Genomic DNA, 23,946 nt, shown 5'->3' on the forward strand with positions numbered 1-23,946 from the left:
GCAAAGAAGATGGAGCTAGGCTCTTTTCAAAGGTGCCCAGTGACTCGACAAAAGGCAGTGGGCACAAACTGAAACACAGGAGGCTCTACCTGAACATTAGGAAATACTTTTTACTGTGACAGTGACTGAGCACTGGAGGTGGTGGAGTCTCCATTCCTGGAGACATTCAAAAGCTGTCTTGTCTGGACAAGGTACTGGGTGAATCAGCTACAGGTGGCCCTGCTTGAGCGAGGGAGTTGGACCAGGTGACCTCTAGAGGTCTGTTCCCATCAGAACCATTCTGTGAGATTCTCTGTGCTACCAGCCAAAAGAATTTCATGTTCATGACAATTTCTGCTTACACAGCTAAACTTTAGTAACTACATTTTAATCAGATTCAAAAAGGACTTTTTTATGTTACTAAGTCTTAGCAGCCCTGAACATAACATTCACTACAACTAAGATCAAAATTTATATCAAAGGTAATAAATAGATGGATGCTAGACCGGGTACCATGTGAAAGATAGGAGTATTTCAAGTGCTTACAAAAGAAGTATAAAAACACATTTTTAAGAATTTCTCTATACTATAAACAAATAAATTGATTTGTGCAGGGTTATTTTCTTTCAAATCTAAATGTATACTCCTTTACAGAACTTCAAAAAACAACTTATTTGGAAAATCTAATATTATACAGTGGCATTACTGGATCAACCACTACCTGGGAAGGAAAGAGCGATGGATCAATTGAACCTTGTGATTTTTTTCCAGCATCAACACAGTCAATCAACATTTTTTTCAGAGTCTCTTTCATCTCCAAAGCCAAACCGTTTAGCCACACCTGACAAAGAGATGAAAAAAACTCAAATTACATTACAAAATAACTTCTCCAAGATGCTTGAACTATACTTGGATATGATTTTCTTACCTCCACATCATTTGACAGAAGAACTTTATTTCTAAGTGTCACAGTTTCTCCTTCTACAGACTTCATGGCAACTATGTATTTAAATTCCTCATCAAAGCTCACACTATTAATGCCTATTAATCAGAAAACAGCAATGAAGTTACATATTGTTAAAGTCAAACATTAATTCTGTAGCGTCTAGTAGTGGAAATTGAGAAAAGTCTGCAACAGATTATTGAGCTTTGAAGAACCTTACTTCTAAATAAGTACATTTCACAAATAAAGATTAATGCATTACCAGCAAAAAGTTTCTTAAGATGAGACTGGATAACCAGAGGATTTGTTGACTGTCCTAATATTTCTAATAAGTCATCATCTCCAATGAAATAGAATCTCGGAAATGCTGAGCGTTTTTCCTATACAAAAACAAAACAAATCAGTTTTGTTGATTTAAATTCAGACTAACTTACTTTCTTTATAGAAAATCATATTAATGTCAGCTGTACCTCCAAAAACTCATTCAAAGATCTCTGACATCTCTGAAGCTGGTCAAGTATAGTAATTAAGGTATTTCTTATACCTGTCCGGGCATTCAGTAATGTTATCCTATTGTCACTCTTGATATCTGACATAATGGATCTTGACAGAAAAAAAAAGGAATAATTCGTAAAACAAGCATTACAATTTTAATCTGAATATGATATACAAGTAGTTACGTAAATAAAAATCAAAGCACAGGTAAGTCACATAAATATCTGATATAAAACTTTTCAGTATTAATGATTTCAGTTTTCAGTATTAACGATGAAACATTCCAGAACTTACATCAATGTCTCTTCAATGTAATTTAATAACAACTGTTTCTTGACAAAATTTCTCTACCCAAAACCAAGAAAATCAATTCTTGATTTTTATTTCCTTCTAACAAATCATTTAAACTCAAATCAAGACAGATAATGTTGACAAGACTGATCTGGTGTTTATCTGCCTTGATATTTCATGTGATTCCCCCCCACTTCACATGTACCCCATTAAAAGAAACCTACATTACCACCTTTATTCACATCTGTCACTGCCGCATATCTGTATCTACTGAATTACTGTTGCTAACCTTCATCTCCATATGTATACTAATTGTTCCATATATTTTTACCATGAAGAATGTTCTAGCCTACACATGTCAAAGATTCTACAAAAAATAAGTCAGATTCCATAACACTAACCTGAAGTCTTCATCAACTCTGTTAAAACGAGCCTGTTCTTTGGGCAGAGCTCCACGACCGAATATTGGTTCCAAATAGACCCACTTCCTTTGAATTTGGTTTAAATTCTGCAGATACTCATCCAACTCAGCCAGCTTTTTTTCCCAGATGGACACTTTATCTTCAAAACCTTTGTAATATGGAGAGTCCTTAAGGGACTGTAGAAGACAGCGATGATCTCCAACTTGGTTGACTATGTCCTTCCAGTCTTTAATAAGCCCGAGATTCTTTCCTTGGCTATCTTCATAATCTGTTAATGTAAAGACAGCTCCAACTCCCCAGAGTTCAAGCTCACGTAATGCTTCTCTGATTGTGACTTCACCTTGGGCCCGGCAATTCAAATCCTATTTAAAAGCATAAATAAATTTCATTTCAAACTACAGAGCTCACAATAAACTTTCCATTCAAAAATATAATGTAAATTCTATTTCTATAGTTATAAAGATATAAACATGATATACTACATAAAATAAGCCACAAAATAAAATACAATAGCTTTATTTGAAATTATTTGTACCTTAAGTTCCGTTGCTTTTTCTATAATGGCATCCGTCACTTTTAGCAGATCTCCAAATATCAGACTCTCAAGTGTAGTGCCTCGGGGAAGACCCAAAAGACGAAAGAGATCCAGCCAATGGTCTGGAGAAAGATGTTCTCCTCTAATATATTTTAGGAGTGGAATTATCATCTATAGGAAAAATGTGTATATTAATACATCTAAGCTTTATGAAAATTTTATCTGTTTGATTACAGAGTGACATGCTATTCAAACAAAACAAAAATTTACATTCTTAAACTGTACTACATTTTTTGAACTTTTAGATTTAATATTTAAGAGTACAACTCTGAGGAAAATTCATTGCTAAACATGTGTCTACATGAACTGTAATGACCTTCCTGTTCACTGTAAGGAACTAAAAAGTTCTCAAAAGTAAGTGAAATGATTAAAACAGTATCAGAATATAATAAAATCAGTTACAATTTAACAAAATATAAGAACTGAACAATGAGCTACAGAATGAAGCATATTAACCCATAACATAATTTTTTTATACTCCTTTTTGTACTTAGCTTCTTACTTTGTATTTGTCCACTTCTTTTTGCAATTTTACTGTCATTACAGTATGTTCTTCTATCTTCCTCATTTTGTCATGCCAATTAAACAAAAATTCTTCAAATAGGTAGGTTTTACTCCTATTTGTGTGAAAATCAAATATAAAGAGGTCATAACAACACAGTACTACAACCACACATATATGTCCACAAAAAAATAAAGTAACAAAATCATACCTAAAAGTAATCCAATCTTCTTTGGCTTTTTCCTGAAAACCTTCATAAAACTCTTCATACAATGCCCAGACTTCCGCACAACTCTTAATATCTTGACATACGGCGTTTGACAATGAGAAGTCAGGCTCTTCCAATTTAAAATGATGGCATTCTTCACTGAATAAAAAGATCATTGTACTATACATTACATTATTCCATTATACATTTATGGTTTAAAAGTTGGTCTCTCATGGAAATAATTATACTTTTTTAAGAGAAGCCATTGGCTTAATTGAAGAACATTTGCTGACAACTGCAATATCTTTATAGTCTCCTTCTTGAAAAGAAATAATAAAGGAACTTGAGGGATAACTCTCCTACACAGTGACCTCCCATATTCACAATCATTTTCCATAAACTTCTTTCCATAAACATTTCTTTCTCATTTATGAGAAAAGTTAATTACTTTGTGCCCCCAAAAACAAAGCCTGAAAGAAAATAATTTTTAATTGATTGTTTCTTCCTGCTAGGCAGAAGGAATGCGCTAATTTTATTTACTATGTTATTCCAGCGCCAAGCTAAGAATTTAAATAGAAAACTTTGTCTGCTCAAGATTTGCAATAATGAGCTTACTGAAAAGAGGCACTCTGAGCAAAAATCCTTTCCTTTTGCACAACACTTTATCAGCTAGGACACTTACTCAAGAAATGGGAGAAGTGAGCTCTTGCTCATTTAAGTTACAAGAGGACTGAAGTAATAACTCCCCCTTCTTGGGCCAATATCCCAAATCTTCTCTTAGTGAGAATTTCAGAAATCAGATTCAAGCCTTTAGTGTACAGACTCCCTTACGTGAAAGCCTAAGAGACTTCTTCAATTTTTCATTCCCAAAAAGCCTTGAGAAATTCCTGTTATGTAAAATCAACAAAAAAGACCCTAAAAACTAATGAAAAGCACATAATACAAATAAAATTAAATTCCTTATACCATCTGTGGTGGTAAAAATTAGTTTAACATTTTCTGAGATTCTACTGCTGCAAAAGATCCACATGTTAACGAGTAAGGAATACGGGGAAATAAACATACATACATGAGCTTTTCTTTCACAGTTTCAAGTTCATCAAACTCTTTTTTTTTTTCCTTTATGATCTGAGCACTTCTTTCAAGCACAACCTGATCACCTGTTTCAATGACATCATCACTTGGCTTTAGCTGATCCCAACGAGCTTTAAACTTTTCTAAGTCTTGAAGATACAAATTAATACGTGAAATCACATTTCCTTTCATAATTTCAATCTATAAAGCAAGAGATAAAATCAATTTTGTTCAATGGTTTGTAATTACAACTATGATAAAAATCAAAGTATCAACTTTAAAACTTGAGCAAAACTTAATAACTACAACTTGATCTAAATCAAACCCCAAAAAATTCTTGTATAATACCCTAAGAAATAGTTATTTATTCTTCTTTTTTAAAAAAAAAAAAAAAGGGGGGGATACCTTTTTTTTTATATACTTGTATTTGAGACCTACTTATTTGGCCTATGCTACCTATTTAGGCCTGCCTCCTACAGCACACAGAAAAATTGCTATACTTGTACAGAATATTGTTATCTTCAGAAGAACTTCAAATGAGTTCAGCAATTTGCCTGTGGACTGGAGTTACAAGTCTGTGCATAGTTTATCAAAGTTGTGTGAAAAGAAAATAACAAGCATCATTACTAAAAACACAATAAAGTAATAAAAATGCAATCTTTTAACTGTTGCATTCATTAAGCCATCTCTGTCACCAGAAAGCTGCCTGAGACAGAAGTACAACAACATAACATTCATTTCAGCATCAGTTCAACAGAAGCTTTACCTAGATACTGTTTAAATAGTTTAAATATTCTTCCTTTAAAGACTCTCCCTCAACTCAGTAATGTCTGTATTAACACTGAACTGAGAACATTTATCTATTTATAGAATCATAGAATCATAGAATGGTTAGGGTTGGAAGGGACCTTCAAAGGTCATCTAGTCCAACCCCCCTGCAAGGAGCAGGGACATCCCTGACTAGATCAGGTTGCTCAGAGCCTCATCCAACCTGGCCTTGAACGTTTCCAGGAATGAGGCATCCACCATCTCTCTGGGCAACCTGTTCCAGTGTTCTATAACTCGCATCGTAAATAATTTTTTCCTAATTTCTAATCTAAATCTACCTCCCTCTATTTTAAAACCATTACCCCTCATCCTATCGCAACAGGCCCTACTAAACAGCCTTTCCCCATCTTTCTTGTAGGCCCCCTTGAGGTACTGGAAGACCGCTATCAGGTCTCCCTGGAGCCTCCTCTTCTGCAGGCTGAACAGTCCCAACTCTCTCAGCCTATCCTCATAAGAGAGGTGCTCCAGCCCTCTGATCATCTTCGTGGCCCTCCTCTGGACCTTCTCCAACTGGTCCATGTCCTTCTTGTGCTGGGGGCTCCAGAACTGGACACAGTACTCCAGGTGGGGTCTCACCAGGGCAGAGTAGAGGGGGAGAATCACCTCCCTGCTGGCCACACTCCTCTTGATGCAGCCCAGGATGTGGTTGGCCTTCTGGGCCGCAAGGGCGCATTGCCTGCTCATGGTTGAGCTTCTCATCCACCAGCACTCCCAAGTCCTTCTCCTCAGGGCTGCTGTCAATCCATTCCCCGCCCAGCCTGTATTTGTGCCTGGGATTGCCATGACCCAGGTGCAGGACCTTGCACTTGGCCTGGTTGAACCTCATGAGGTTGGCACAGGCCCACCTCTCCAGCCTGTCAAGGTCCCTCTGGATGGCATCCCTCCCTTCCAGCGTGTCGACGGCACCACACAACTTGGTGTCGTCGGCGAACTTGCTGAGGGTGCACTCTATCCCACTGTCCACGTCGCCGACAAAGATGTTGAACAGGGCCGGGCCCAGCACGGACCCCTGAGGGACGCCACTCGTGGCCGGTCTCCACCTGGACATCGAGCCGTTGACCACCACTCTCTGAGTGCGGCCATCCAGCCAACTCCTTATCCACCAAGTGGTCCGTCCATCAAACCCATGTCTCTCTAGTTTAGAGAGAAGGATGTCGTGTCAAAAAGATGTCGTGTCTAAGAAAAAATATTTCTCCAGACTTTTTCAAAATCATTTCAACGTTTTTAGGTAAAATATTAATCTTTCATTGTTACCTGTTCTGTAATCATAAGCTGGTGGCTTTCCATCATCAATTCGAATTTATCCCATGTAGCTCTTAGGTTGCTGATGGTGTCCAAACCTGCACCAGCCACAGTTCGCAAAAGTTTGTTTTTATCTTCAGCTTCTTGAAACAGGAGAAAAATCTAAATTCAAACAGATTAAAAATATGTGTGTACGTAATCTGCCTTACATCCACTGTCCCAAAAGTTATGGGTTTTCCATACATCCTTTGATATATCCATCAGCCTTGTACAGAGTTCTCAGATATGCCAGGACATCCCAAAAAAATAGACACCTATGTACGAACAACTGCACTGACCTCTTATTGGAGTAAAGAAATCAATTCCGGAGGATCAGCCACAAGGTTCTACTGTAGGGCAAAATGGACTGCCCTAGGTTACAACTGACTACGTTCACTAGAGACTTGATTCAGTCTGTCATGAATACATGTCTAAGGCCATTTGAAATGCCCTAGGACACTTGCCTGGCCTCCAGCTGCAACTACAGAAAGGTAGAGGCCTCCCAGAACTCTTCTGTTATGTCTGCCAGTCTTGTGTGGATGTTGGATGTGCATCTCAGTAACTCTAGAACTGCACTTGTGGGCAACTGAACCAGACTTCTGCTGACGATATTAACTGCACGCACACTGTAGACAGCTGCACATAAACACCTCAACTCAGGTGCATTCCTTTACAACTGAATACTTTCTGGAGAAATATTGCCTGGTTGGGAACAGTTAATATGGCTTTTGTAGAATTCCACAGTTTTGTAGAGCCAGAGTTCTTTAAAGGCCAGTAAAGGTATTGATGAAGGAAATTAAAATTATATATTCCAGTTGGGTTTCCAAAAAGCTTTTAACACAAACCTTCACCAAAAGCACTTAAGGAAACCCAGTAATCTTGACATGAGAACAAAGATCCTTGCAGAAATCACAGAATCATAGACTGGTTCGGGTTGGAAGACATCTTCAAAGGTCAACCTAGTCCAACCCCCCTGCAAGGAGCAGGGACATCCCCAACTAGATCAGGTTGCTCAGAGCCTCATCCAGCCTGGCCTTGAACGTTTCCAGGAATGGGGCATCCACCATCTCTCTGGGCAACCTGTTCCAGTGTTCTATAACTCGCATTGTAAAAATTTTTTTCCTAATATCCAATCTAAATCTACCTCCCTCTATTTTAAAACCATTACCCCTTGTCCTATCGCAACAGGCCCTACTAAACAGCCTCTTCCCATCTTTCTTGTAGGCCCCCTTGAGGTACTGGAAGACCAATTCAGGTCTCCCTGGAGCCTCCTCTTCTCCAGGCTGAACAGTCCCAACTCTCTCAGCCTGTCCTCATAGGAGAGGTGCTCCCAGCCCTTTTATCATCTTCGTGGCCCTCCTCTGGACCTTCTCCAACTGGTCCATGTCCTTCTTATGCTGGGGGCTCCAGAACTGGATACAGTACTCCAGGTGGGGTCTCACCAGGGTAGAGTAGAGGGGGAGAATCACCTCCCTCGACCTGCTGGCCATGCTGATAATTAATTTGATAAAAGACAGAAAACAGAGATAAAAGGAAATGGCTAGTTCCTGCAATAGAAGAAGGTCACTCATGGCGTTCTGCAGGTACCTGTGCTGGACTACTCACGGTGTTTATAAAAAAGTTGGAAAAGGCAATTAGTCTGTGAGAGGACAAAATTTACAAATCATACTATGTATTCCAGGCATTAAAATAGTTCACCTGTGAAGAACTGCAGAATAAACTTAGAAGAAATAGTGACTGACGATACCTGTGACAAACAAAGTTCAAGTAGATAACCATGAAGTGATACATGTGTGAAAAAATAAATTTCACATGTACAAGTTGAGTTCAGAGCTAACAACTGCAATTCAGGATTTATAATCTTGGAGTTATGACAGTCAGTTTTACAAAAATGCCAGCTTAATCTGAGCAGTAGGAATCAAATCAAATGTGAGGATCACAAGGATCAAAAAGAGAATAAAAGAGAATATGGCTATTTCATTATACAAATCCACGGTTTGTTCACATCTAAAAAATAATACAAAATTCTGTTGGTCCCGCAGAAAAATATTATTGCAAAACTAGAAAAGACTTACCAAAGCGCAACAAAGATGATCAAAGTTAGGAGTGGGCTTATGTATAAGAAAAGATTAGGTAAACTAAAACTCTTCAATCTAAAAAACAGATAGTTGATACAGGACACAACAAAGAAGAATACAATCATGTGTCACAAAAGGAAGAATAGGGACTGATTGCTCCATATCTCTTCCAATGTAAGACTTAAATGGTATGAAGTTAACACACAGGAGGTGCAAAAAAAAAAACAACCAAAAGTAGAGGTCCTTCATGTAACCATGTAACGGGTAATCAATCTACACTTTACCAGAGGATATTTGGATGTTGAAGATGTATTTGCTTTCAAGAAGAGATGAGGTAAGGTTGTGGAAGAGAAATCCGTTGAGTGTTACTATATGCTCAGGAACCACATAAAATTCAGAACGGCTCTGGCTGGAGGCTAGAAGTGTCAGAAAGTATAAAATATGCTACCCCGATTTTGTATTTTCCCCTAGGCAGCTACTTTATTCTACTGCTGGAGTCAAAATACCGTCCTACGTGAACCACTGTCCTGGCTCTTTATAGCCACCACATGTGCTAAACTAGTTATATTAAATATAAGTTTCCATACTAGAAAGCAATTAATTTTTTTAATAGCTGTTACTCTGGATGTGATAAAATAGTATCTTACCCCTTCTTTTCGTTCATGTAGGTTTAAATATTTTAAATTGTCTTCTGCTATTTCCTCTACAGTCTGGGGCCTAATCACTAATGTTTCCATGGCATCAGAGAGAAATGAAGAAATATCACATAGGTGAGCTATATAAAGGTGAAAAACAAAGTTATCGTGAAGAAAATATTTGTAGTAATAAATATCTAAGTCAGACAAATGTACTCCGATACAACATTCTCATAACATACAATAATGTATGCAAAGATTTGCTTAAAAATAATGCAGACCCCAATTTAATATGCTGCTTCAGCAAAAATCGCATTTTTTTGCTTACATACAGCTTTTTAAATGCAATCCACCGCATTCAGTGTATGATTTAGACTGTAAGTATCAGGGTGCCTTCTGAGAATTAAACATAAATATGTAAGGTATTTATTTACACAGTTTAAAAATCTGTACAGGTTTTATTGGGTAAATGGAGAAAAACAGATGTTAAAATTGCTTTTGGGGTTTAGAGTCTCCCTATTTTTGGTTTTTTTTTGTGAGTTTATTTTTAAAGAAAATAACTACCTAAAGCCACCTTGCTTTAAATATTGAAAAGATTCACAAACAAAAGCCTGATCAAGATACAATGTTGTATTTTCCTACCAAAATAGATCTTTTTGGTACTGAGAAAGGAGCTATACAATTTCAGTGAATAATTCATGTTCCAAGAAACAATCCAGTTTGCAGGTAATAGAAATAATTCACTTTCTGTATAAATCCTGTCCTGTATTCCCTGTGCTGATTGTTAGATTTAAAGCACAAAGCACTGGTACTTCTCATCATCTACACCTTATTCCATTTTGTCTACCTGTTCCAGATAGAGAGAGATCACCCAAAAGTAGGGAAATATTTTACACTTTTTAACACTCTGAATTTTGACAAGTGACAGGTAACTCTATGGAATAAGTCTATATTATTAAAAGACTCTTCATGACGTATTTCAATTTGTGAAACAAAAAAATCTAATAACATTGTTAATTACAATATTTCATTATGTCTCCTTCATTTACCCTCAAACACCTAAGAAATTTTCCTCCCTGAAACATCAAAGAAATTTTCCTTCAGACAAAAGAAACAAGTAGAATACTGTTCATACGCATTCTTTCACATCTGGAGCAGATTTGGCCAAAACAAGGGAATAGGAAAGATGCACATGCACATCAAGGGCTTTTAGTTTAGGCCTATAGTGAAAAATTAGCAACAGATTACTTTCTCTGCACTGATTTCTGCAGTTCACTGTCCATGACAGTAAAACATTTCTTTAAAAGAGTATTTACATTAACACAAATGTCCGCAAGTACAACAGAAACAAAAAAAATGTTATTCAATACAGTTATTTACCTTGAATAGATTTTCTCAGAGAAACAACAAGAACATCATACAACTTCTGGATGAAATCATCAATTACAGTTTTCACAGGGTTGCAATTAACAGTTAAACAATCTATCCTGATGGTGCTTCAAGACAAAAGATTAAAAAACAGCAAATATTCAGTAGTATACTTACATGCCAGTATCTCTAAGATCTATGCACATCTATAGTTTACTCTGATTTTGTAGTTTAATAATAAAAAATTTCCCTCATAATTCTACAAATAAGAGTCACAGTTTATTGGGAAAATTACTCATTATTGAAATATTGAAATATTTATAACCATTATGTACATATATGCAGTTTTATGAAGACTAAAGTTTAATGCTCTGCTCCTCTAAATAATTATAAAATAGCTTGACTTTATATAACCGATGTCGCTAAATTCAAAAGGACTATTTCTATACTCAAAAAAAAAAAAATTTAATTATTTGTACAGTCATGTCTTTAAATCGCTAATTTCCATGAGAATTTACTAACCCTTGCTTCAATAGTCCTAAGAACATAAGAAAAGCCATAGTGAGTCATTTCAAGGCCCCATATCTAATATCCCACAGTGACCACAGGTAGATGCCTAAAGGACACTAAGAAAAAGGACTCTTATTTGATACCTTCCTAAGTATCCTCCCTCAACACCAATCATTTTCAGTTCATGGCACTTCATAGTCACAGGTGATTTCTGGCCATAACACACCAGCTAATTTCTCTTCTATTCACTCCAGTCTGTCCTTGAACTCATGAACATCTTTACTACCAAAAATATCACTTAGCTGACAAGTTCTACCAGTCCATTCTCCTGCAGGAACTGCACCTCTTTTTACTTGTTCTGAACATGATTCCTACCAGTTTCATTTGAGAACTCTAACCATGCAACACACTAAATTCCATATGAAAATATGTAAGAGTAAAAGCCTACACTAGCACATCTTAAACTATAAGAGATAAATAAGTGTTTCAATACAGGAGTTATTTCATGTACAATCATTTACCAAGTTTGTCCCTAACTGCCACATATACTCCACGCGTACTTAGCTAAAAGATTTGTTAAAATACAACTGTGTTTTGTAGTATTTCAGAATCAGCCCTGAATTTTGAAGGGCTTTCCCATCATATCAAAGGAAGACATTAAAAGTTTTCAGAGAAGGCTATGCAGATAAAGAGAATAACTGTCTAAAAATAAAACTGAAAACCAAAAATCTAAACATTTTAAAAGTACATTAATATTTTAAAAACACTTGAAATTCTATCTACATCTCCACATAAAAATAATATTTCTCTTTTACTATTAACTTTAAAGTATCTGATAGAATACATTATTCAAACAAAAGAATAGTTACACTATACCTCGGAAGACGTTCTGCTTCTTTCCCTCTCACTTTCAATGCTTTGAAGTTTTTTTCCCAATCCTGTTTGCTAGAAAGATGTGTCTTCACCAGAGTTTCCACATCTACTTGACCAATTACGATCCATTCCTTTTCAACATTATTTTTTATTTCATAGGAAAGAAATATTTTCCAGACTAAAAAAACTCTGTTTCTCAATAACATTAAAATACTTTAGTAATGTTTTAAAGCTACATTCTCTTTAACATTTGTGCTCTTTCAATTACCTACAGATCTTCTTAGTGCAAGAATCAGGAAGTACAAAATGGTTTGACATATCCATGCATTTAAGGATAATCAAAACAGCTTTTGAACAAGAGTAAAAAGACAGCTATAATACTAGAGTTTCAACAGGAACTGTACATATGCTTCAAGCTAGGTATGTGCTTAAGTAGCTGGCTTAACATAGATGGACTTACTAAGCTTTTGCTTATATGCCTTGCAGAAAAGGACAACAATGCACAATGTCATTGCTCAGTTACTTTTAGAATGTCTGAAACTTAAAATAATACAAATCTAAAAAAAAAAAAAAAAAAAGTATGAGTCAGTTAAATATTGAAAATACCTTGAATTGATTTGAAACTTCTGTCAGCCTTCTGAACAAATCCTCTGCTTTACTGAAAGCAGTCAGAAATCCATTTGCATTTCTTTCAGTCATAACAGTGAATATAGACTTTTCTTCTGCTTCACTTACTCCCCTAAACTGATTTGGAATGGAGATGAATCTCTTCATTTCTCTATAATATCTAGCTCGTACTTCTTCAAAAGGAGGTCTGAATTGCAACTGGCCTTGCCTAAAAAGTGAAAGAAATCATACAAAAACTAATATTTGAATGTAATCTGAGCCAGAATACTTTCTTAATGGGGAAAAAAAAAAATCTTACTTGAATGTTAGATCAATATTTATTTCTGGTAAATTCTCATTGAGTGCTTCTAAGCCCATTTGATACTGATGCTCCAGAGCTTTGTAAAGTTGATGATTCCAGTGCTGTCTCCAAGCCTTCATATCACATGATTTGAACCCCTAAAAATTAAAAAAAAAATTATTTTCTTTTATTCCTTAAACCATAATTCTAATCTGAAACTGAGCATAGTACAATGCCTGAAGACCAGGATCCTAATAAAATTCAAAGAAGTATCACACCACTGGAACAGGCTCCCCAGGGAAGTGGTAAGCACCAAGCCTGTCAAAGTTCAAGGAGCGTCTGGATGATGCTCCTAGTCATATGGTTTAGTTTTAGGTAGTCCTACAAGGAGCAGGGAGTTGAACTCAATGATCCTTACGGGTCCCTTCCAACTCAAGGTATTCTATGATTCTGTGATCAGTTTATTGAGAAGATCTAGAGCTGTCACATTTATTTCAAATGAATATAGGAGCAAAAAAAATTATCCAATGAAACCAGTCTGTGTGGCAGCTCAGCATAACAACTTCACTGAGGTTCATCCCTCATTGGTTTACTATGAGACTCTTCAAGATTACTCTAAAATACATGGAACTCTGCTAGAAATAAGATACAGAGCGGTCTGAATGAGAGATCTAAACCTGTATTATACTTTTTGTTTTTCTATGATACATAAGCTACCTTTTAAACAGTATTTCAGAAAATTCTGATGTGCTTCCACGGATCAATGTTAACTAGTAAGTAGATATAAGATTTTACCTTAAAGAATTCAGATTTTCATTGGAATCTGCTACATTGCACTGTAAGAATATGTAAAGCTGTATCATAGACTCAAGTCTGTAAATGGTCACTTGTAAGCCATCCAGCGATTTTCAAAAGTGCAATATAAGTTAAAAAATAAGTCAAAATTATATAAAAAATATACTTTAATAAGTTAAAAGTATAAAAAATAAAGTGCAATTTAAGAGACTTAAATAAATAAGTCTCTTCTTATTTAATTGGTAGAGACTCTCAGCCAGGAAAGCCTTTGGAGGCAGGCCAAGGCTGTTGCAGGAACCTACACAGTTAAGGTCTGCCCTAAAATTCAGGGCTGCCCAGAGGAACTCTTGCAATAGAAAGATTCCAGAAACTAAGAAAACTTGAAATTGCCTCAATTAAGCCTTACGGCAATTATGAACAGGAGTTTTAAAGAAATATGTAAAAACTTGATGACAACAGCAGTAAGACTATACCACCTTGTATTTTTAGACAGTGAAAACAGGATGCATTTGGTTAAGCTTTAACATTTCTAGTCAAGGATAAAAAAAAAGGTGACTGAACACAGTTTAGTTAATTTTCCATATAAAATATTCTGTAATACTAAAAGAATTTTCAAACATTGATTCAATCATGCTACGCTTGAGTCTTAAATCTTGATTACTGCTGAAAAGTCAGACGTTCACAGTTCGCAATAAGATAACGAAACCCTGCCTGTGACTCAAGGCTGGCAAAACCAGTTCTGAGCTCTTGGAGTCCATCTTTCCAACGCTGCTGCTGCCGAAGTAGATCAATATTCATGAGAGATACAACCTGTTAAAAGAATTTTAAAGGATAATAAGCATATTCATCATCACATAAATGAAAGAAAGGGTAAAGTAATCTACAAGAGACGTGATTTCAATTTCACCTGGAAAATATACCTTTTCAATGAAGTTTGCGTGCCACTTTCTTAGTTTTCTATTTTCAGTGGAAAGCCGTTCAGCAGCAGCTTGGAGTTTTTGGATATAAGCTTCCAGTTCTCTAGGATTATCCCATGTTATTTGAGCTTTTCCTCCAGGACCAGATTTTGAATGCTTGAAAAACATACAACTTTTGTAAGGTTTAGTGACAAATATAGTCTACCAGCTAGCATACAGGAAGTGATAATATGAGTAAGACGGTCCTACTCCTAGTAAAAAATGGAAGGCCTCTCTCTCACCACTGCACCAGAGACATAATAGTCCAGCAAATCACAGAGAAGTGGGCATATCATTATAGCTACATCAATGCACTGGGGAAGAATTAATGCCAGACTCTTAACAGACCTTGAAATAAATCCACCAATGGCGAGACTCCTGCTCCACACACATAAGCAGACATAAGCTAAGAAGACACCTTAAACTCCTCCCTTCCTCTTTGCTCTGCACAGACCAAAACCCAAAATGTCACACTAATAATTGCTATACAAGTTCATCTGTTTATCGTGAAATAATTTTTTTAAGTTACACTGTAAAATTACACTGACTCATAAGTAACTTAGGGAAGATGAATTTCGCTGGGCTTTTTATCGAGATTTTGGGGTTTTTATGCATTTTCCTAAGTTTACAGTAGAAAATCAGAACATAAAAGCATCTGAAGTTCCAGAACTGGACCTGTTTCTAAAAAATGGTATGGTATTAAAAAATTGTAGATTATAGTGTAGTTTTAAAGTTTGTATTGTCCCTTCAAAGCAGAAAAACAAAAATAAATAAATAAATTCCTCCAGATTGCTCCAAATTCCTTAAAAGAATCTAAAACTTCTTTAAGAATAGTGAACTTCCTAGTAATTACAAAAGAAAAAAACAGAGCAACTATATTATGTCTGAACACCAACTCACTGTAACAATCTGCATGCATAAGTCAATAATCACAGCTGCTTCATTCTTAATCTAAAACAGAAACTATCTACTTTCAACTTGCCCAAAACATTAATTAGAAATACACAGGAGAATTACAAAATCCAGAAAGATTAGTCAAAACAGTGAAACCATTCCTTAACACTAATTTACCTGCAGTAAGTATATGCCATTTTTACTAAAATAGACCAAGATAGTATTATTTAGAAGTGTTAAAATAGGAATGACAATCCCAACTATTAAGGAATTGACCATATTGTGGTTCATGTGTAAATTCAAACACTAAAAATAATTCCTAAGAGAGTGTATTACACTAACATCCAAAGTAAAAAGGAGTAAGCAGTTATTTAAATGACAATATTTTTTAAAAGACCCACTGATCTCATTAAATGCTAACTAAAGAGATGGTGTTGCTTCTGTGGGAAGGCTGCAGTCAAAAAGTCCAGCAATAAACACAGAAAAAGCAGCACAGAATATGCACAGATACCAATGAAATTTAAAACACAAGAGAGAGGATATCTTTCACCTTAATTATCTGTTCAAATGCTAGAGCCGACTGTAACATCATTGGCTTCTGACTCTCAATCATTTGCTGATCAATAGAATTATAAAAATGTGCCACCTGTAAAAATTGAGAGATTAAGTTTACAATAGATAAAAATATTTGTACATCAATAAATGTAACACAGGATATTTCTGAAATTATTGCCCAATCAATATCATTAAGAAATGAGAATTAACTAAAACAGTTAAATATTTACAAAAATAAAGTACATATGCAATGCTAATGTGATCCTATCTTCTTCTAGTAATGAATTCTAATAGCAAGACAGACTAATACTTACACAGGTCTGAGGTGATCATTTTTCACCTTAAGCGAAATAGGCTCAGTCTCTGATTTATTTTAAGCGGAACAGTTCCACTATTTCAAGCAAAGGTAGGCATCTACTGCCATTTCAGAGGCCTTCAAGTGTCCATGACAACTGCCAGGCTACGACAGAAGACCTAAAATGATCTATTTACTTCCAGATTGGCAGCTGGAGTAAAAGGGATACTCTACAACCTGGTTTAAGCTGTCCACACACAGACATCTAGTGCCTTCTGAGAGGACTAAGGCTTCCACTTGGGCACCTGTCAGTGATCCAGATGCATGGCTATCTTGTAGGTCTTGTGTCGTCTCTGCCTTAGTTGTGCAGGTTATCTCAGATACCAAAGATGCCTCCTGTGAAACTGCATTGAGCCTGTGTATCTACATATGAATTTTTAACAACATCTACATACTTATTCTTGTATCTTACAGTAACAGAAGAAAACTTGACATGGTGTTTCAACTGAAGTAAAAACTTATGTAGCACTGAGTCCAATAAAAAAAATAATGCCCTCAAAAAACAAACACACATTTCCATTAAAATACTTATCTATATATTTTTAGTTGAAAATTAGCAATAGTGAGGACAAGCTGGTCCATTTTATGGCATTTTCCATCAGTTATAATAATCAGAAACTAAGACTAAAACTAGGAGATCAATGTCTTACATTTGTACGTTCATACAGTACCTTCACACGGTTTTAAAACTATAATTCATTTGGTTTCAAAAGAAGACACATTCCAAAATTGTAAAGCTTTTCTTCACTTTTGTTCTCTTTCAAGGACTTAGCTAGCTTGCTCAAGAAACAAGTCACGTTTATACAAACACGGCAAAAAGCTTAACCACACAGTCAGAAAAGATAGTGCAAGAAGGAAAGTTCTACTACTAAAGCTGGGAAGTCAGAACAGAAAGTTATTATGACATTTAATCTCATACCTGTTTGAGGATGACCGCCTGCTTACAGAACTTTTGTGCAGTGTTTGCAACTTGCTGTATTTTAGCCGGTATAGCAAAACCAAGTGCTGATAGCTGACGTACTTCTCTTAGGAGAGTCACCAAATGATCTGAATAAAGTATGTTTAATGTTCCAAAAACGTGATCCAACTCCATTACAGGACTATTAGCTTGGATGCTAAACCACAATCAAATTAAATGTATTACTGAATGTAATTTGATATCGATGCTTTCTTAGGTGCATTTTATAATAATATAATAAGCAATTCAAAAAGGTCAATGTCATTCTATTATATTTTTCTACATTTATTAACATTCTAATTTGCTCAGAAGTTATTCTAGTATCCTTTGTCTTAATTCAAAGCCAGCGAAGACAAGAAGAAACGAACAATGCATGTTGGTTTTCCTCACAAAGTTTTTTCTGGCTTGTTACAATAGTTAACATGTAACTCAGAGCTAGACAACATTTCTCAAATACACTGGCTCCATCATACTCTTACTCTCCTAAGCCTCAGTCAGCCTTCAGCACTGCAAAGGGGAAGAAATTCTCTGAGGGAACCAATCCAAGAACCAGGACTCTGATCAGTAGAACGTTTTGATATACACGATCAGATAACTATAAGAACATCAGTCTATCTTTAGATTTTACTCCATTTTTTTTTCTAGTCTAGTAACGCTTCCACCATCATCCTTTTAGGCTTCTTTCATAAAAACTTACACTTTAGTAATTTTTTTCAAATTTTTTTCCTCATCTTTTTATAGTTCCCATATCCATTGTATTCCCTTTTGCAGTGAGATACTACTTCTTTTTTCCTTTAAATGAATCTTTTTATATCTTTTAAACTTCCACAATAACAAAATTTTATGGCACTAATAAATTAGATGGCTCCTATATATTGGAGTGCTGAATTTGCTTATCTGTTATTTTTGAGTATTTTTCATAAAATAAAAGTTTATACATAAGTATCAACTCAGATATCCTCCGAAACTGTGCACAAACCACAAACTCTTTTTTCAAAGGAAGTCTGCAACACTCAGAGATGCAGACATAAGTTATGTGGCAAATCAATTAAAAATATATAAATTTTAATATCTTATCAAGTAATTTTATTATTTTGGGGAACACAATTCATGAGGTCTAAATTTATTTTCTTACCTTTCTTTCATCTGCTCTAATTACATTGCAGAATTTATTGTGAATAGCAATTTGTTACTCTACATGTGTCATACGTATATCACAGCTATACTCTAATGTCATCTCGTTGCTAGATATTATCACTATATGGATTACAATGGATAACAAGTTGTAACAACAAGCTAGCCAAACATGCGTATCATTCCAGGGGTTAACAGAAACTGCAAGACTAGTTATTAACATCCTATATACTTCACCCTATCAATCAAGCCTGGCCGGATGATTAAATTATAATAAACTTTTTCATTTTGTTTCTCCACTCATTCTCAATTCTGTAAAATTTTGTATTTCCTTCATTAACTTCTACCAAACTACAAATTTCAGCATAAAGATTATTTAAACAAAAATGTATTTACCAAAGTCCTGACTTGGGATTTGACAATTCTGACTGAATATTCCTAGACCAATCATCAAATTGTTCCTGTTCATATACTTTTAACTGTTCCAGCAAATAATTTGTACTTTGACGAAAAGTTTGAAATCCAGGCAAGTCAGACAGAAGAGCCTCTGCCAGCTTGAGAGCATCATCCACCTTAAACACAATCACAAAGAAAGGAAGCTTAACTTCCCAGTATTCAATCAGGAAAGAAAAATCATCACAATAAAATCAGTATTACAGAACATACAAGTGGGATTCAAAAATGGATTAGCAAAACAAAAAGTCAATCCTGAATTGTGTCCTGGATGTCCAGATTCCCTTTACAGTAAATTGGGTCTGAACAAGTTGTCCACCACAGGTGTCTACCACTATTGAGATACCCCAGAGTACCCCACCTGGTCATTAGTTAATTCTTCATAAACGTACAGATCTCCTATGCGTCCTTTGTTGTATCTACAAGGTCCATGTCAACAAGCAATGGTATTTCAAATGAGATTTCACTTCTACGTGTGGACAAATTAATCAAAATCCTAGTCAATAGGATCAGTGGTGACTTGAGAGCAATTAAAAAATTTAGCACAGCCTAAAGTAGAAACAAAACTGACACACATTCTGCTCTCTAGGTTTTTATCAGACCAAGCAGAAGAAATAATCATGAAACCTGAGTTGCGGCTATTCTCTCTGTAGGACACATAACAAAGTAACACATTTAAGACCTCCACTCTTCGTCCCATTCAGCTGAAATGGGCCTTTGAGACTTCTGCAAACCACAGGCGAACGCCAAAAAACTAGGCTAATAGTTATTCTGGGATACTAACTTCTATTCTTATTCAAATTTATAGTTATTGTAAATGGCACTTATGTTTACAGAAAACATTTGTCTTTTAACTAGTCAATACTTTCCAAAAAAAGTTCCAGTTTTCAACTAAAGTGTAAATACTAACTAACAAAAATAATGCAAGTTAAAATAGTCAAAAATGTTTTAAACGCATTCTGCTTTAAGAGAACACAGAACTGTTTCTAATTTACTTTTACTACAGTCTCTGTAGTAAATTCCCTGGCAGGCACTGACTCAAAAAAGTGCTACCAAGAAATGCCTTTGATTTCAAGGGGATACTACACAGGCTGATAATAACAAGTGAGAACTAGGATGGAAGAATATGAGTATCTGTAAATCTTAAATACAATTTTAAAATACAAACTGGAGGGTAAAATTTAACAAAAAACGCCTCCTCTCAAAATTTTGGTCCTTTTTTGCCCCAAAAAATTAAGTCACAAACGCAGGCAGTTTGGCGTATTACGAAAAGACAGCCTTCTGGGTCAGTTAATATATTCAGCTTGGCAAGCAGCACCACTGATAAGGAATCCTGATTATATAACTCTAAGGAAGTCCACAATTTTTCTGCAGAGAATTCCCCACAGAAATCTCAAATAACATGTTTTATGTTCTATGATAATATTGTGTCTAAACAGTAATGGAATCTGTTACCTTCATCTCCAGCTGCCGTACCCATACAATATTATTCACAACTTCAGAAAGGTTTTTGCCTGACAGTGGTCCAGAAACATCACCAGGAACACCATGGCATCGAGTTTCAAAGTCTGTCTGATAGTCTAACACAGGCAAAAGATTGATGTTACACCAGAAAGCTAATAGAACAAGCTTAAAATTATTATTGTAGTGGTAAAAACATAGTAGGAATATTGACAAAGTTCTAAAAGTAAATAAAAAATTACAGTATTTGCAAAATAACTAATGCAGTTACAGACTTTAAAGTACATTTTTACCTTTTACATAATCTTGAAGTCTTGCTAGCAATGTTTCCCTTTCAAAAAGCAATTCTTTGCTTATATTTGGATGCTTTATAAGTTCCTTATATTTCTGAAATGTTTGAAGAAGCTAGAATATGAAGTTTAAAAAGTTATATCTTTCTCCTGAAAAAAAAATTAAATATATACTGACACTACTCATTAGTGCTGTTCATAAGTACTGCCTTTGGCTCTAAGTACTTATTCCTTTGCTCTAAACTGACTACTTAGGAATTCAATAACTTTATCTTTACGAAAGTTTTCAGACTACAAAAATATCCATACCTGCTGAGGACTGTCCAGAATTTCTGAAACAAATTTCTTCAATTTGCTGGCTATTTTTTGTTCAGCTGGCGCAATAATTCTTTCATACTGAGAGACTGCTGCTTTCCATAACGGCTAGAGATAAAGAGTTCACATGCTGGTTAGGACTATTCATATACAACATTAAAAGTCACAGAAAGAGTGCAAATAAATTAAAAATAAGCATTATATACCTCTGTGTAAGGATTATAGTGTACAGGATTTAGACCAGCAAAGGGTTCAAACACTTGGGCAAGATGTAAGGCATTTTGTTCTCCAGCTGGCAAAAATAATATAAGTTTTTCATGCAGTGTTCTAACAGTTAGCACCTATAATGGAAAAAAATACTTGATGTAGCCAACGTATTTTTACATAAAACTTACATTTAGAAGCAAAAAGGACAAGCAGCACATCCCATCCCTCTCCTTTTTACAGGAAACTTTCGAAAGGCTCAGACAAATGTGGATTATGGAATGCTATCTGACTTTGAAAAGGCTATAAAAGTGTTTTCTTTCCTTTTTTTTAACTTAAAATAATGCTATTTAATTTTGTGCCTAATAAAATAAACGTGTATAATTAAAATCTTTACCTCATCAAGACGTTTTCCAAGTCTGGATAATAATTCAGGGAAATACTTCTCATTTTTCCATGGATGTAGAGTATAACGTTGCCACAGTTGTCCAGTTAGGTACTCACAAGCTGACACCCACTGCTCACAAATCAAGATGCCAGCCTTTAGATTTTCTTTAACACTGTGAAAAGCATCCTCCCACAGATTCAAAGCTGACAATTTTCTCTGAACATATCTACCTAGCGAGCCACCTAGAACACAAAAAGGTATACAAAAGCAATATGTTGTTTGTTCAAAATAATTCCTTTAAACTCAACACCAAGTTCCAAACACAATTTAAAAAAACTAACGTAATATCTTAATTTCAAACCATATACACATATCAATAATTGATCATTTTGTTTCAGATTTCATAAATTTCTTAAACATCTCCAGGTTAAACAGAGGTTGGTCCAATATTGGAAGCTGATGGATTTGGATTCTGGAATCCACACACAAACATCCATCCTTAACAGCAGTAACGACAGTAGCTAGCTGCCCTCAGCCAGCCTTCCCTCAAGTCACACACGCATCCGGCACAAATTCACTGTCTTATCCCTGTCCCAGAATGCGGGACTGCTGTTGTGAGAATGAGTGAGGCAACCTCTCTGCATGTCCTGCTTTCACCTCCACACAGACTGAATCAACTTTCAAATGGTTTTTTTTTTTAATGTAAATATTTTTTTTCCTCTGGGAAAAAGACAAGGAGTCAAACAGAAATAAGACAAATCCAATTCACAGGCTGAAAGGTATCCAACTTCATCTTGTTATTGTCTTTCATCTTCCCAAGCACATGTGAAGGCACCTACCAGAACCGGCTGAATTATTGGATACTATAAGGCAAACAATATTCATGGATCACAATTACAAGAAAAAGGACTTTAATGCAGTAGGCTATCACTGGTGCCTTTAGGAGGAAGGTGGCCTCTGCTTAAGGATTCATTTTACTTTTTCTGAACTGTTCATTTCATAAAGACCACATAAAGGTTTACCTATTACATCCAAGAGATTATGCATGCGTGGCTGTGGATAAGGATCATGTTCTGTTTGTCTCCACACACCATCGACAGTATCCCTGGTAGTCTCCACCAAATCCACAACTTCAAATAATGAGAGACTATCCAAGTTGTAATAATCCTAGAAAAAAATATCCTTAATACAAATGCTTTGCAATGAGCATTGTAGAAACATTTATACTTTTCTGAAGTTGGCAACTGCTATAGTTTCCTCGGTTTTACTGCTTAACAGAATATAGCACGATTCTATCAAAACCAAACATTTTGTGTAAGTTTATTTATGTGAAGATTGCATTAATATCTGAAGTGCTATTCGAGCAAGTGCTTTGCAGGCGCCTAAAATTTTGCATGAGAGAGCTCATTATTATCCAGTTACCCATTAAGCATTTTCACATTTCCTTTTCATAATTTCATTAGTCAATTTCTAGTTCACAAACTGTAGCATACTGTTGTATTCCTACAGCAGCTCTTAAGATTCAGTGGTGCCACAGTTTAGTCCCACGTGGGACCAAGCTACAGTCTCTCACTCACTTCTCCCACCCTCTGAGAGAACAGGGAGAGACAATATAACAAAATGCTGGAGGTTTGAGATAAGGACAGGAAGAAATCATTAAAGTTACAATTACAGGTGAAAGAGACGTGACTTGGGGAAAACTATTTATTTATTATTAAAATCAAAGCAGAATAATGTGGAAGAGAACAAAACAACTTCCGCCCACCCCTTCCTCTTCCTGGGCTTAACTTCATTTCAATTATCTCTACCTCCTTCCCCCTTCTCGAGTGGCACAAAGGGGAATAGGGAATGGGGGTTATGGTCAGTTCAGCACATGTTGCTTTATGCCACTGCTTCCTCCTCAGGGGAAGAACTCACATTCCTCCCCTGCTCCAGCGTGGGGTCCCTCCCACAGGCTATAGTCCTTGATGAACTGCTCCAGCGCAGGTCCTTTTCCATGGAGTGCAGTCCCTCAGAAACCAGCTGCCCCAGCGTGGGCCTCCCACAGGCCACAGCCTCCTTTAGGCATCCGCCTACCCCGGCGTGGGGTCCTCCACAGGCTGCAGGTGGATCTCTGCTCCTCCGTGGGCCTCCATGGGCTGCACGGGCACAGCCAGCCTCACCATGGTCATCACCACAGGCCGCAGGGGAATCTCTGCC

General features: G+C 36.0%; 1 protein-coding gene across 2 annotated transcripts in view; it reads right to left on the bottom strand.

Annotated features, from left to right (window-relative positions):
- The window catches only part of DYNC2H1 (dynein cytoplasmic 2 heavy chain 1), a 166,929-nt gene that overhangs the window by 138,172 nt on the left and 4,811 nt on the right, over positions 1–23,946 (bottom strand). The window contains exons 5-30 of one of the 2 annotated variants that reach the window (XM_086739589.1): positions 22,770–22,914; positions 21,757–21,989; positions 21,362–21,496; positions 21,150–21,263; positions 20,844–20,955; positions 20,545–20,669; positions 19,033–19,208; positions 17,464–17,659; positions 16,185–16,280; positions 14,705–14,857; positions 14,496–14,594; positions 13,008–13,147; positions 12,689–12,917; positions 12,086–12,213; positions 10,712–10,827; positions 9,344–9,471; positions 6,592–6,741; positions 4,505–4,710; positions 3,439–3,594; positions 3,228–3,342; positions 2,666–2,836; positions 2,110–2,492; positions 1,393–1,525; positions 1,185–1,302; positions 908–1,020; positions 701–820 (exon numbers count right to left, since the gene is read on the bottom strand). In XM_086739589.1, coding sequence (XP_086595715.1) covers positions 701–820; positions 908–1,020; positions 1,185–1,302; positions 1,393–1,525; positions 2,110–2,492; positions 2,666–2,836; positions 3,228–3,342; positions 3,439–3,594; positions 4,505–4,710; positions 6,592–6,741; positions 9,344–9,471; positions 10,712–10,827; positions 12,086–12,213; positions 12,689–12,917; positions 13,008–13,147; positions 14,496–14,594; positions 14,705–14,857; positions 16,185–16,280; positions 17,464–17,659; positions 19,033–19,208; positions 20,545–20,669; positions 20,844–20,955; positions 21,150–21,263; positions 21,362–21,496; positions 21,757–21,989; positions 22,770–22,914 — 3,990 coding nt within the window. Of the gene's footprint in view, positions 1–700; positions 821–907; positions 1,021–1,184; positions 1,303–1,392; positions 1,526–2,109; positions 2,493–2,665; positions 2,837–3,227; positions 3,343–3,438; positions 3,595–4,504; positions 4,711–6,591; positions 6,742–9,343; positions 9,472–10,711; positions 10,828–12,085; positions 12,214–12,688; positions 12,918–13,007; positions 13,148–14,495; positions 14,595–14,704; positions 14,858–16,184; positions 16,281–17,463; positions 17,660–19,032; positions 19,209–20,544; positions 20,670–20,843; positions 20,956–21,149; positions 21,264–21,361; positions 21,497–21,756; positions 21,990–22,769; positions 22,915–23,946 lie in introns of those variants that run through there. The other variant, XM_086739588.1, reaches the window with a different exon arrangement.

Source organism: Chlamydotis macqueenii, chromosome 1 (assembly GCF_036417535.1).
Source record: "Chlamydotis macqueenii isolate bChlMac1 chromosome 1, bChlMac1.mat, whole genome shotgun sequence".
Taxonomy (NCBI): domain Eukaryota; kingdom Metazoa; phylum Chordata; class Aves; order Otidiformes; family Otididae; genus Chlamydotis; species Chlamydotis macqueenii.